The sequence below is a fragment of the Suricata suricatta genome, chromosome 5 (genome assembly GCF_006229205.1).
Source record: "Suricata suricatta isolate VVHF042 chromosome 5, meerkat_22Aug2017_6uvM2_HiC, whole genome shotgun sequence".
NCBI classification, from domain to species: domain Eukaryota; kingdom Metazoa; phylum Chordata; class Mammalia; order Carnivora; family Herpestidae; genus Suricata; species Suricata suricatta.
The window spans coordinates 112,130,723-112,146,061 of NC_043704.1; the positions used below are offsets into that span (position 1 = coordinate 112,130,723).

Here is a 15,339-nt window from a genome sequence, read left to right on the forward strand (position 1 = left end):
ACACTGCTGAGACACTTGGCAGATCTGTCACTGCCATTTCTATACGGTGTTACATTGTGTGATATGCTAACGTCTATTCTACAGTTGATGCGCATTAGTGGAACTTCCAGTTAGGAGCTGTTACAAATACTGCTGTTATGAACACTCCACGGACATTAACACATGTACACATCTGTTAAGTATGTACATAAAAGTAGAACCACAGGATAATCAAGCTGGATCAGAGCATATCGAACTTTAGTAAATCCTGCCAATCAGTTTTCCAAAGTACTTTGGGATACCACTTTTTAGCCAGAATATTCAAAATCTAAACATAAAAATTATACTGAATATAACTTTTCTTGAATGGTTCAGGAGTTATTTAGAACCATAATATTTTAGGATAAACATTACAGGAAAATCACTTTTGTTGATAAATTTACTGGTTAATAAATTCGTAATTTGATAAAGTGCTTTTGTTTAAAAGATTGTGTCAAGCTGAAAAGAGCCTTAAACTTTCCTTCCTCTCAGCTTGCACTGATGTTAAGCTACATAAACAGTAAAATTAAGAAGAGTATGTGTAGTTACAATGTCAACAAAAATGTTGTAAGCAAGGCAGCAGTATAACTTTCTCTTTGTAAGAATAAAAAATAAAAGCAGAAGGAGAGTCAGAGAAGGGTGGGTTATTTTGTTAGTATGTGAAATTGTAAATCAAGTAATTAATTGCAGTAACAACAAACAGTTAACACTGGAGCCTTAGCTCTCAACACTGTGTGTCAGGCACTATGCCCTGTCAATATTCTAAATCACTTAATCTATGCAATAACCAAAAGAGGTAGCTACTATTATTATTATTATCCTTATTTTAAAGATGAGGAAACTAAGTCTCAAAAAGGTTAGGTAACTTGCCCAAGGTTACATAGCAGGCATGCAATCCCAGGAAGTTCTCAACCATTAAGCTATACTCCTGTAAGAAGAGGGAACAAAATCACCTCGACTAGCTGAAAAACAAAATGAAGAACGAACATTTACAAAAATGAACAAGCCAAAATGTTAGTATAAAAGGCAATTAACGCTAATTCCAAAATCTGGTATAAATACTTTAAACAATGAAGATGTCAGGGGTGCCTGGGTGGCTCAGCCGGTTGGGCATCGGACTTTGGTTCAGGTCATGATCTCACCGTTTTTGGGTTCAAGCCCCACATCAGGCTCTGCGCTGACAGCTCAGAGCCTGGAGCCTGCTTCGGATTCTGTGTCTCCCTCTCTCTCTGCTTCTTCCCTACTCAAGCTCTATCTCTGTCTCTCTCAAAGATAAATAAACATTGAAAAAAGTTTTTTAAAACAACAAAGATGTCAAAGGAAACTTTGTCATAATTTTTACATTCAAATGTAGGCCAGAGTTACACCAATCAGACTTTATTAGCTAACATTTTCCTAATGTAAGTGAGAGAGATAGATTTATTTCTATCAATAACTTTCTACAATGTTAAAAAATATCTCGTTTGTTATTAAATCATTCTTTCAAATTTTATCCATAATTTTCACATACAGGGTACACTTCATTTCTTCACAAATGGTTGGAGATTATGCTCTTCTTATACAGCAAAATATCCTTTAACTGCTATTCTTATCATATTATTTTAAATTCCTTTAACACTACTCTGAATAAACTGGTCACATTTCATCATAAATAAGAGGATGGATAAGACTGAGTGAGTCCCTACCCAAGTAATTAATATCTGGCAAGAACCAACAGATCCAATAAGATCTGTATAAACAACATATAGTATGACTGCATAGAACAGAGAAAGCCATTCTAACAATGGGAGGCAGTAACAGAAAAAGTGGCATTTGACTTGGCTCTTAAACTTTAATTCAGGGTCAAACATTGCATACACTATTATGTAGAGAAGGTAGATTGCAGGGTGTTAGTGGAAAAACCAGTGAAATCTTCTAAAAAGTCTGTATTTTATTTACTATATTGTAAAAAAATTAATTTCTTAGATTTGATAAGTGTACCATGGTTATATAAAATGTTAACATGAAAAGAAACTGAGTGAACTGTATATGAGAACTCTCTGTACTATTTTTCTATAATAGTTTTTCTATATAGCCTTTCTATAAGCCTAAATGTATTTCAAAAAAGTGTTTTGAATAAATCAAACACATCAACAACAGTAACAACAAGAACTATCTTTCTTTAGACTGTTCTAGACAGTACTTCTATTGACTGCATTCTACTGATGCACTGTAACTGATGTATTATTGATGTTTCTGGAAAATAAATCCACTTTTTTCAACAAATTTTTTATATATGTTGCTACTAAGCTATTTTTCTCTTCTTTTCAGTACCTTTCTTTTAAGACTCCAGGGCAAAACATTAGTATTTTAACCATTCCAAGCTTCATGCCATTTGCAAATGTGATAGCCATACCTTCCATGTCTCTCTGCACATCACTGAGGAAAGCACTGAATAAGACAGAAATTTGAGGGTTATATACTAAGTAAAAGTTAAGCCCTTAACTGAATTATAAGAAAAGGTTGTTTAAAAACCTCACAAATTAAATATTACATTTGCAGCATTTTTCAAATCAGTAACTGAATATCTTTTACATCTCAAAGTTACATCTCATCTTGTACACTGTTAGAATCCTCCCCAATAGCCTTTTTTGGTTATATATTTGATCAATGAGTTAGATTTAGACCTTAACATATGATTAAAAGATGTCACAAAAATACAATAAGCCCATAAATAACTGAAAACATTTAAAAAATACTTAAAAGTGCTGTCAGCAAATACTATTTAGAACAACTATATAATTTTCAACACATTATTTCTGAAAAAGTTCAAAAAGCACTGGTAACAAAATTTGGCTCATGTTAATATTCTAGAAATGTCAAAGCTTAAAAAATAAAGTCCCAGACTACTATATTTGTTTATTAATTGCACTGAGATTAAGAACAAAGAAAAAAAGCCATTTATACAACATCAATTTGTGATTATAAAATCACCCATCTTGATAATGTACTCCAATAAGAATTTTTGAATGATTTGTTTAGATTTGATAATTAGCATTCATTAACTACCTACTAGATGCTAAGATGAACTTCCACTTCCCAGCCATGATAGAAAATCCTCTTGCTTTAAATAATGAGAAAATTAAACAAAAGGTATGAAATATCAGCTTTCAAAGAATGGACAACAGATAGCACAAGACAGCAATTGCTGAGAACAAAGAAATGAATGCAATGAGCCCTAGAAATAGCTCAGCTCAGTGTCTAGAGAGACTCCAGGTCAGAAGAACCCAACAGTTTAGTGGTCCAGATCGGGTGAGGAAACAGAGCTCAGAGTTGGGACTGGCCGGCCACGGCAGCTAAAGTTCTGTGGAGCGCCACGCTGGGGTTAAGGGAGCTGCAAAGACGGAGGGCTCCAGATACTTGCAGAGACATCGCTCAAGTCCTTGGCTGAGCGGTAACCTGCATTCGTGTGGGAGGGAGCTCCAAAACTGAGAAATAAAGGAGTAAACAGAACAATCCCTGGAGCCCACACAGGGCTGGGAAGAGCTGCATTCTTATCAGCCAAAGAGGAACATTTCCTAATGAAGAGCACCGAAGAGAGTCGTCCTCAGAAGACGGTTGCCTCAGAGGTGGGCCAAATTAACCCTAAACATTTTAAACGAATGAAAATAAAAACACAATTTACCAAAATCTGTTGGACACAACTAACCTAGTACTTGGAGGGAAATTTAAATACTTGTATTAAAAAAAAAAAGGACAGGTCTCAAATGAATGGCCTCAACACTGACCTAAAGAAACCAGGGGTTAAAAAAAAAAAAAAAAAGGCAAACAGAACCCAAAATAAGAGAATAAATAGCCACTTTCCTTACACTGATCCTTTGGATATATATTACTACAGACAAGTGGAAAGACTTAAAGAAGTTAAGGGGCGCCTGGGTGGCTCAGTCAGTTGAGAGTCCGGCTTCAGCTCAGGTCATGATCTCAACGCTTGTGGGTTTGAGCCCTGCGTCAGGCTCTGTGCTGACAGCTAGTCAGAGCCTGGAGCCTGTTTCAGATTCTGCCTCCCTCTCTCTCTGACCATCCCTTGCTCATGCTCTGTCTCTGTTTCTCAATAATAAATAAATGTTAAGACATTTTTTAAGAAGTTGAATAACTTACCCAGTGATTGAACCATAATTTGAAGCCCAGTAATACTGACCCCAAAGCCAATGTTCTTCCCATATTATCACAGTACTCATCTTCACAGAGAGGAGGATTAAACCACGACTACATTCCAGTTTTCCTTATTCTCAGTCTAGCACTCTAATAATTTTGTCATTGTGCTAATATAATCATCACTTCTATGGCAAAAGTTCACAAGTGCTTATTAGCATTCTAAGTCACCTTTTTTCTTCTTCTTGTACCTTTCTATTTTCTCCCTTATCCCCAAATCTTTCATTGTATTATATAAACGTTTGATATGTGGCTTACAGACAATGGGTTTTTCAAGTTATTTGCCACTGTTGAAGTTAACTATCACAACTGATTTGAAGTCCTAGAGGATAGCTTTGTGCTCACAAAAGAGGATCAGAAATCACAGGCATTATCATCCCTGTTTTACAGAAGAAAAAAACTTAAGCTTCGAAGAAGATAACATACCTAAGCATCAGCTGCTAATTGATGGTCCTGTGAGTCAAATGGATTCAAATAATGTTTCCGTTCTTCAAGAAAACACTCTTTCAAATTTAATATAAACACAAAACTATTTCAGTGAGGTTGGTGAGACTAAAGACCATTCTTTAATGCTATTTCTGTCTTTTTGTTTTGGTTTTTTGTTTTGTTGTTTTGTTTTGTTTTATTTTGTTTTAAGTAGGTTCCATAACACAGCACTTGAACTGGGCTTGAACTGACGACCTTGAGATCAAGGCCTGAGCTGAGATCAAGAGTTGGACGCTTAACCAACTAAACCACCCAGGTGCCCCATTTTCATTTTTTAAATTATTATATTTTTTTTTTTTGCTTAATTCCTGTAGAGTTAACATCCAGTGTTAGTTTCAGGTGTACAATATAGTGATTGAACAATTCTATACATTACTCAGTGCTCGTTGTGTTAAGTGTAGGGTTTAATACCCATCATCTATTCCACCCATCCCCTCACCTACCTCCCCTATGGTAACTATCAATTTGTTCTCTTTAGCTAAAAGTCTGTTCCTTGGTTTGTCTCTCTCTCTTTTTTCTTCCTTAAATTCCACATGAGTGAAATCAGATGGTATTTGTCTCTGACTTATTTCTCTTTGCATTATATTCTAGCTTTATCCATGTTGTTGCAAATGGCAAGATTTTAATCTTTTTATGGCTGAATAATATTCCACTGTATATACATACAACATCTTCTTTATCCATTCATCCATGGATGGACACTTGGGTTGCTGCCATAGTTTGGCTATTGTAAATAATGCTACAATTAACACAGGGGTGCATGTGTCCTTTTGAATTAGTGTTTCTATATTTTGGGGGTAAAAAGTAATGTGATTACTGGATCATAGTTCTATTTTTATTACTGCTGTTATTATTATATGACAATATTTGTGCTAAACAAATATACTTGGAAAGAAAAAAGCTCACAACTTAGAATGAATTACAAGATGTCAAGAAGGAAATTGGTAGCATCACACCAAAGATAGTTCTATATGTATAGAATCAGTCCGTAAAATGTTTACCTTATTTCAATACACTTATCCTAACATATAATAAGATAATTATTTATTTTAAGAAATATTTCTTGCTTTATACAAGGATTCATTTTCAGATTCCATTACAAAGCAAATTCTCTTAGCATCTGCTGTTTTATTATGCCAAAAATTATAAGCAAAATATGCTCAGTTTGGGAGAGGAAAGATTAGGGAATAGTGGTCAGGCCAAACCTGTGTACTGAATAAAAAGAAAGAGCAGCTGTGAGTTCCAGTTACGCTCCCTGTGATGCAAGGCAACTTGATAGTTTTGCATCTCTGATCCGCACAAGGTACTGAATATGAACAATACTCCTAAACGAGACATATAAAATAAGATGAGCTAGTCATCAAGGTGTGAGGGAGCACAAGAGGTTGGTTTATCTCCAATATACTTCCTAGTGTCAGACAGCAAAATAAATCCTGAAGTCGGGAGTTCTTAATCCTCACATTTTTTCCACAGAGCTTCGGAGGTTAAGAAGAAAACGGATGGCATCAATTACCCTAAAAATTGCAAATATCAGGCTACCAGATTCATAAAAATGGTTTTTCATGCTCACTGAAGAACACTAATGAACCCCTGAGATGGCAAACTGCTCAATATATTTATAGACATTTTGGTCATTTCCTACTTCATAATTTATTTCCAACAGGTCAGCCTGAAGCATTAATTGTTGTTTTAATCCTTTTTTTACTGATATACAAGTTCACTGAACAAATTTGCTGAATCCCTACTATAATTCAGGTACTGCACTAGATAAAGATTATGCTTCAAGAAATTTACATTCTATGCCAGATACTGTATTACAACAGAAATGAGCCTGAAAAGTACTTGTGAATACCTCTAGTGTAACATTCTCCATCCTGGTTTTACATCTATCAGCTTTTCAATTTACAAATTCTGAATATAGCTCTTATATCTACTCATACTGATAAATTTGGTCAGACAGAACTGAGAAAATACTGCCATAAAACTGCAATAGTTTTGAATGCACATACTTCTCCAATATTTGATATATAAACTGGATAATTACCAACTACAAGATAAATCAGTAAGTCTCAAAATAGAAATCCTCTTAATAACCTGGGGCATCTGGGTGGCTCAGCCAGTTAAGTGACCAACTCTTGATTTTGGCTCAGGTCACAATCTCATGATTCATGAGACTGAGTCCCACGTTGGGCTCTGCACTACCAGCCTATTTGGGATCTCCTCCTCTCTCTCTCTCTCTCTGCCCCTCCTCTGCTCGCACATGTGCACACTTTCTCAAAATAAATAAACTAAAAAGAAAAGAAAAGAAAAGAAATCATCTTAATATTTAAATAGCACCTCTCCAAAAGCAGAATATATTGCAGAATGTTTTTACTATCAAAGAGATCTGTTCCTTCAAAACAACAGCTAGGTTAAACCAAGAATGGTAGTTAGTAGGTTAATGAGAAATTTATGCTAAAGGAGAGCTGAGGTAAGAAAATCAAAAGTTTGTGGTATTTGAGGAGCACCTGGATGGCTCAATCAGTTGAGCACCCAACTTCAGCTCAGGTCATGATCTCACAGTTCACAGGTTCAAATCCTGCTTGGGGCATGCTGCTGTCAGTACAGAGCCCACTTCAGCTCCTCTGACCTCCTCTATATCTGTCCCTGCCCCACTCATGCTCTCTCAAAAGTAAATAAAAACATTTAAAAGAGAAAAAGTTTGTGGCTTCTGAGCCCTGCCATTAGCTCAGTGAGATGGAAGCTCCAGTCTGTGGCAAAGACCACAGGGCTCCTTCTCCTCTTGGCATCCAGTTAAGGAATATGATACCTCAGAAGAGGGGAAATGTCACCACCATATCTCATCCTCTCTGGCTACAGATGGTAAAGGTTAAATTCCTGGTGAATGTGGCAAAGTACACAGGACTGAGAACACTGGGCCCTGGTCACCCTCATCCTAACTCACCTGAAAGACAAAGGATCCATGCTGGGCGAGGCAAATAGAGTAGACCGGAGATAATTACCCCCAACCAGCACCCTGCACAAAAAGCAGGGTGTCACAAAAAATGAAAACATAATTATATTCTAGGCAATCATTCAGGAGATACAGAAATATTAGTAATAAAGGAATAAGCATTCCCTAGAGTGGAAAGAAAACCAGTGAGACTGATGCATTTTTGAATGGAGACTATTCCCTATCAGTGGCTCAGAAATTTTGCCCACTAAGAGAGGCAGTCTGTAAGAAAAAAGACCTCCAAAGTGCTTCTTAAAGAAACTCACTTTATTTGAAACAGAGTGTGGGAAAGTTCAAACCTAAGGGCATTTAAAAAATAATGAAGAGGTCAAAGAAGTACTAGGGAGGGAAATTAGAAAATGTCTGGAGACAAATGTAAATGAAAACACAACATACTAAAACTTAGGTGATGTCACAAATGTAGTGTTAAGAGAGAAACTTATAGGTGTAATTACTTAAATTGAAAAATAAGAAATATTGCGAATCAACAATCTAACTTTACACCTAAAGAAACAAGAATAAGAACTAAATCCAGGGGCACCTGAGTGACTCAGTCAGTTGAGCATCTGACTTCAGCTCAGGTCATGAACCTGTGGTTCATGAGTTCGAGCCCCACATCAGGCTTTTTACTGCTATCAGCACAGAGCCCACTTCAGATCATCTTCTCTCTGCCTCTCCCCCACTTACATGCCATCTCTCTCTCTCAAAAATAAACATCAAAAAAAAAAAAAAAGAACTAAATCCAGAGCTAGCAGGAAAAGGGAAATAATTACTAAAGCAGAGTTAAAGTTGGAATTATTTTAAGAAATAGAGAAAATCAGTGACAACTAGAGTTGATTCTTCAAAAAGTTCAACAAAAATGACAGCTTGATTGGCTAGGAAGATTCAAATAACAAAAATCACAAAAGAAAGAACACTGCTACCAGGGTGCCTCGGTCAGTTAAAATCCCAATGATGTTTTTTGCAGAAATAGAAAAATCCATTCTACAATGTATGTGGAATCTCAAGGGACCTCTAAAAAGGAAAACAATATTGAAAAAGAACAAAGTCAAGGCTCTCATGCTTCTTTATTTTAAAACTTACCATAAAGCAACAGTAATCAAAACAGTATGGTGCTGGCATAAACACAGACATATAAAGACAATGAAATAGCATAGGTATTTCAGAAATAAGCACTCACATGTAAGTCAAAGCACTTTGACAAGGGTATCAAGGCCATTCAGCTGGGAAAGGATGGTTCTTTCAACAAATGGTCTTATGGAAAAATGGATGTCCACATGCAAAAGAATAAAATTAGACACTTATGCTATACAAAAAATTAATCCAAAATGGATCAAAGATCTAGATGTAAGAGCTCATATATAAAACTCTTACTTGAAAACATAAGGAAAAAGCTTCATACCATTGGATTTGGCAATGACTTCTTGGCATTAAAAGCACAGGCAACAAAAAGATAGATGATTTGGATTTCACCAAAATGAAAAACTTTTTGAATCAAAGGGCAAAAGACAAGAAAGACAACCCATGAAATGAGGGAAAATATTTTTCAATCATACATGTGGTAATGTGTTGATATTGAGAATATACAAAGAGCTCCTAGAACTCAATAAAAATAAGTTACCATGATTTAAAAATACACACAGGACTTGGACAATCATTTCTTTAAAGAAGATAAACAATGGCCAACAAGCCCATGAAAGATCCCCAGCATCTCTAATCATTAAGGAAATGCAAATCAAAACCGTACTTCAGGGACGCCTGGGTGGCTCAGTCAGTTAAGCCTCCAATTTCGGCTCAGGTCAGATCTCACGTTCGTGGGTTCAAGTCCCGCGTCAGGCTCTGTGCTGGCAGCTAGCTCAAAGCCTGGAGCCTGCTTCCGGTTCTGTGTCTCCTTCTCTCTCTGCCCCTCCCCCTCTCATGCTCTGTCTCTGTCTGTATCCAAAATAAATAAAACATTTAAAAAAGAATTAAAAAAAAAAAGAAACCGTACTTCATATCTGTTAGGATTACTGTAATCAAATAAAATAATAAATATGGAGACAGAGGTGAAGAAATTGGAACTCTTGTGCACTGCAGTGGGAACATAAAATCGAAGGGCCTGCATTTTCCTCTTCTCATGCACGTACAGAATATACAGCTATATGTGAAGCAATTCTCTCTGAAAGAAATCCAGAAACTAGCTACGTGATGCCTACACATCAAGCTACTAAGAAAATACTGGCACAGTTAACAGGTAAGGCTGAGACATCCTCTTGCTACAAACCCTACCCTCAGTACAGTGCCATACAATCAAGAGGGAACCCCTAATTTCCAGCTTCTCTCTGAAAAGCAAAGGGTTGTGACCACACATCTAGCACTCCAATGTTTAAGGCTGCCATCCAAGGGACTGGCCCCCAAGACACCTACCTGTGAAAGCCAACAGGGCTTGTGTATATGAGTGCCACGGACTATAGCAAAGAAGTAGTTTGTAGCAAATGCAGGTGCACCCAGCATGGCTGTCGTCTAGGGTTCAATAAAGAGGGAGCAGGCAAAAACACCCATCTCCCAGTCTTTTCCTGGAAAAGGTTAAACTGTATACTATACAAGCTGCTCCCTGAGGGTCTAACTTCTAATCAGCACACATCTAGGTTTTAACTTCAATCATCCCCAAGGCCCAAAAAGCTGGTGGGCACTTCCATTCTCTCCTAAAATCAAGTCTGCAGCTTCTCCCGAGAAGTGTGTCCACATGTCTAGCATCCCACCTTTTATGGCTGCCACATGAGGGACAGGCCATCAAACTGCCTACCTTTGGTGGCCAATGGGGGTTGGCATTCACAAGTCCTATAGGACCACATTAAACAAAAAAGCAATTTTTAACAGGTGTGGAAGCCCTCACTATCTACCACTCCCCTCCGGGCTCAGTACAGAGGATGCAAACAAAAATGCCCATCCTTGTCTTTTCCTGGAAGGGCTATGACTACATACTTGCCCAGCTGCTGCCTGAGGTTCTGGCTTATAATCAGCCTGCATGTGGAAACTGACTGAGATCCTCCCAGAAGCCTGAAAGATCTAGTGAACACATCCCCTGCTGGCTACCCGCGGCTCACTGAAACTGTAAAACCAAGCTTCCAGCTTCCCCCTGAAAGGAGCTTGTCCACACATCTAGCACTCCAACTGCTACAGTCACCACCCAAGGGACTGACTTTCAAATCCCCTAACTCTGGGACCTTATGGGGCTTGGTATTTCATGAGTACCCCGGAACACACAAAACAATGAAATGACTCTACTTGGGAACACAAGCATTTCCAGTGACTATTCCCTCTAGCTCAGCACAGAGTAAATAACCAAAAATCTCCACCTCCAGTTTCTTCCTAACAGGGGCTAGACCGCATATATAATATCCTGACTTTGTAGCTGCTGCCTGAAAGTTGAACTTCTAATTAGTATGCATTGGAGAGCCAGATAAAGTAAGGAGACGGTAGGGGCACTTGGGTGGCTCAGTTGGTTAAGTGTCCAACTCTTGATTTTGGCTTAGATCATGATCTCACAGTTTGTGGGATCAAGCCCTATGTCAGGGTCTCCTCTGAAGCATGGGGCCTGCTTGAGATTCTCTCTCTATCACTCTCTTTCTCTGCCCCTACCCCATTCACACTCACACTTTCTCTCTCAAAATAAATAAACTTTTTAAAAGAAAATAAAGAAGCTGGCACTAGTTGGTACCTCAAATCCACAAGCATAAAGAGAACCAGAAATAATAAATGAGGTAATAGAACTACATTATGAATATATGCTTATTCTCCTTTCTTCTCTCAGGCTCATTAGTAAATACAAAATTATATTAATAATTAAAACAATATATCAACCAACTACAAATAGAAGGATAGAGGGGGATTTTTCAACCTAATAAAGAACATCTACAAAAATGTGTAGCTAATGTCATATTTAATGATGAAAGACTGCATTCTTTGCCCCTAATGAAAAAGATAAGAATGTCTGCTCTTGACACTTCTACTCAAAAATGTACTAAATGGGAGTATATAGAAATTTCTGGGCTGCCTGGGTGGCTCAGTCGGTTAAGCGTTTGGCTTCAGCTCAGGTCATGATCTCACAGTTCATGGGTTCGACCCCCACGTCAGGCTCTGTGCTGACAGCTAGCTCAGAGCCTGGAGCCTGCTTCAGATTCTGTGTCTCCCTCTCTCTCTGACCCTCCCCTGCTCAAACTGTCTCTGTCTCTCAAAAATAAATAAAAAACATTAAAAAAAAGAAAAGAAATTTCTGATAATGTATTTGCCTTGTCCTATTTTAGACATTCATTGCTTCAGGTCAAAGAAACATTTCAAATTTCAAAATTTAAAAAAATGTCTTCAATTTTAAAAATGTACTGGCTAGTCTAGGGGTACCTGGGTGGCTCAGTCAGTTGAGGGTCTGGCTTCGGCTCAGGTCATAATCTCATGGTTCGTGGGTTCGAGCCCTGCGTCAGGCTCTATACTGACAGCTAGCTCAGAGCCTAGAGTCTGTCTTCGGATTCTGTGTCTCCTTCTCTCTCTGATCCTCCCCTGCTCACGCTGTCTCTCTCTCTCTCAAAAATAAACAAAACATTAAAAAAATGTGCTGGCAAGTCTAGCCAGGGCAATTAGACAAGCAAAAATAAATAAATAAATAAATAAAAATAAGGATAGATTTCTCCTGTTTTCCTGTTAGACCTAGGAGTGCAAACATATGGTTACTGTCCTTCTCTGCCTGACTTATTTCGCTTAGCATGACACCCTCAAGGTCCAACCACTTTCCTACAAATGGCCATATTTCATTCTTTCTCATTGCCATGTAGTACTCCATTGTGTATATATACCACATCTTCTTGATCCACTCATCAGATGATGGACAAATATTTAGGTGAAATGTAATGAAGGACCGGGGGAGGGGAAGAGGGAAAGAGAGTTGGGGAAAGAGGGGGACGCAAAACTTGAGAGACTACTGAATGCTGAAAATGAACTGAGGGTTGAAGGGGAAGGGGGAGGGGGGAAAAGAGGTGGTGGTGATGGTGGAGGGCACTTATGGGGAAGAGCACTGGGTGTTGTATGGAAACCAATCTGACAATAAACTATTTAAAAAAAAATAAAGAAAGAAAAAATATTTGAGAAAAAAATAAGAATAGAAAGAAAGGAAAAGGAAGGAAGGAAGGAAGGAAAGAAAAGAAAGAGCGAGCATTCAGATTGGAAATGAAGAAGCCAATCTGAAAAGCAAACTAGGAAAACAATATAATTTTTTGATACAACAGTATCAAAAACAAAATATGCAAGAATAAATTTAATAGGGGCGCTGGATGGCTCAGTCGGTTGAGCATCCGACTTCGGCTCAGGTCATGATCTCACGGTTTGTGGGTTCGAGCCCCACGTTGGGCTCTGTGCTGAAAGCTAGCTCAGAGCCTGGAGCCTGCTTCGGATTCTGTGTCTCCCTCTCTCTCTGACCCTCCCCTGCATGAGCTGTCTCTCTCTGTCTCTCAAAAATAAATAAAAAACATTAAAATAAAAAAAATTTAAAGAATAAATTTAATAGAAGCTTAAGACATGTACACTAAAAGCTATAAAACTTTGTTAAAAGAAATTAAAGACCTAAATAAATCGAAAGACAGTCCAATTTCATAAATAAGACTTAATAGTGTTAAGATGGCAATACTCCCTAAATTAATCTATAATTTTGATTCAATCTATATCAGTATCATAGCTAGATTTTTGTCCAGAAACTGACAAGGTGATCCTCAAGTGCAAATGGAAATTCAAGGTATCCAAAATAGCTAAAATAATCTTGAAGAGAAGGACCCACACTTCCCAAATTGAAAACTTACTACATAGCTATAGTAATCCCGACACTATGATACTGGCATACAGATACACAGATCAATGGAGTAGAATATAAATTCTAGAAATAAACTTCCATATTTATGGTGGACTTTTTTTTAAAAACAAGGGTGGATGACAATGTAATTAATGAAGAATAGCTTTTTCAACAACTGGTAGTGAGAAAACTGGATTATCCACATGCAAAAGAATTATGTTGAACCTCTACCCCACATTAAAGGGAAACATTAACTCAAAATAAAGACCTAAATCTAAAAACTAAGACAAAATAGTTCTGGAAGAAAACATACATAAATCTTCATGACCTTGGATTAGGTACGGATTTCTTATATAGGATACCAAAAACATAAACAGGAGAAACCACAGATAAACTGGACCTAATCAAAATTAAAACCTTTTGTACTTCAGAAGGCATCATCAGAAAAAGGAAAAGACAAGCCAGAGAATGGGAGGAAGAATCTGAAAAGGGACTCTTATCTAGAATACAGAAAGAAATCTTACAAATCAATAATAAAAAGGCACAGACCCAATTTTAACATAAGCAAAGGATTTGAATAGACATTTCTTCAGGGAATATATATTACTGGCTAATAAGCCCATGAAAAGATGTTCAACATCACTAATGATGAGAGAAATGCAAATCACAACCATGATGACAAAGCACTTCACACACACTAGAAAGTCCATAAATATATATACATATACATATATATATTAAAAACAAGTCTTGAAAATAAAATGACAAACTTAGAAATCCCACACACTGCTGGTGGGAGCTGAATATGGTGAGCCCACTTTGGAGCAGTCTGGCTGTTCCCCACAAGACTAAACTGAGTTATAATATGACTCAAAAATTATACTCTTAAGTATATACTTAAGAGAAATGAAAACATAGGTAGACATTAAAACATATACACTGATGTCCATAACAGCTTTATCCATAATAACCAAGAAGTAAAAATGCCCAAATGTCCACTAACTGATGAAGAGACAAACAAAATGTGGTATACCCATACATTAGAATATTAGCTGCCATCAAAAGGAATTAAGTACTGATATCTGCTACAATACAGATGAACTCTGAAGACATGCTAAGTGAAAGAAGCCAGAAACAAAAGGCTACATATTATAGATCCCATTTATAAATGAAATAGCAAGAATGGGCAACTCTTTAGAGACAAAAAATAAAGTAATAATTGCCTAGTGCTGGAACTGGAGGGGTTGGGGGAGAAAACAGAATGACTGCTAATGGGTATGGGGCTTCTTTTGGGGGTGATGAGAAAGTACTAAAATTCATTGTAATGATAACTGCATAACTGCATAATATACTAAAAGCCACTGAAACATACATTTTAAATTGAGTGAATTGTATGAATTATATCTCAATAAAGTCGTTACTAAAAAAATATGGGGCAGGAGGCTGGCTCAGTCAAAAGCACGTGATTCCCAATCTCAAGGCCATGAGCTCGAGCACCATGATGGGTATAGAAATTACTTAAAAATAAAGTAAACAGAAATGAACTATTGGGACCTCACTAAGATAAAAAGCTTCAGCACAGCAAAGGAAACAATCAGCAAAACTAAAAGGCAACCAACAGAATGGGAGAAGATATTTGCAAACGACATGTCAGATAAAGGGCTAGTATCCAAAATCTATAAAGAACCTATCAAACTTATCAAACTGGAAGACATCCAATGGCTGACACATGAAAAGATGCTCAAGATCACTCATCATCAGGGAAATACAAATGAAAACCACAATAAGATACCACCTCACACCTGTCAGAATGGCTAACATTAACCACTCAGGAAAC

General features: G+C 37.3%; 1 protein-coding gene across 3 annotated transcripts in view; it reads right to left on the minus strand.

The window, feature by feature from the left end:
* The window catches only part of RNF13 (ring finger protein 13), a 163,586-nt gene that overhangs the window by 91,778 nt on the left and 56,469 nt on the right, over window positions 1–15,339 (minus strand). The window contains exon 2 of one of the 3 annotated variants that reach the window (XM_029940061.1): window positions 2,414–2,448. The exons of the other annotated variants lie outside the window; for them this stretch is intronic. Within the exon in view, the coding sequence (XP_029795921.1) occupies window positions 2,414–2,434 (21 nt within the window). The 5' untranslated portion in view covers window positions 2,435–2,448. The remainder of the gene's footprint in view (window positions 1–2,413; window positions 2,449–15,339) is intronic. 3 annotated transcript variants of the gene reach the window in all.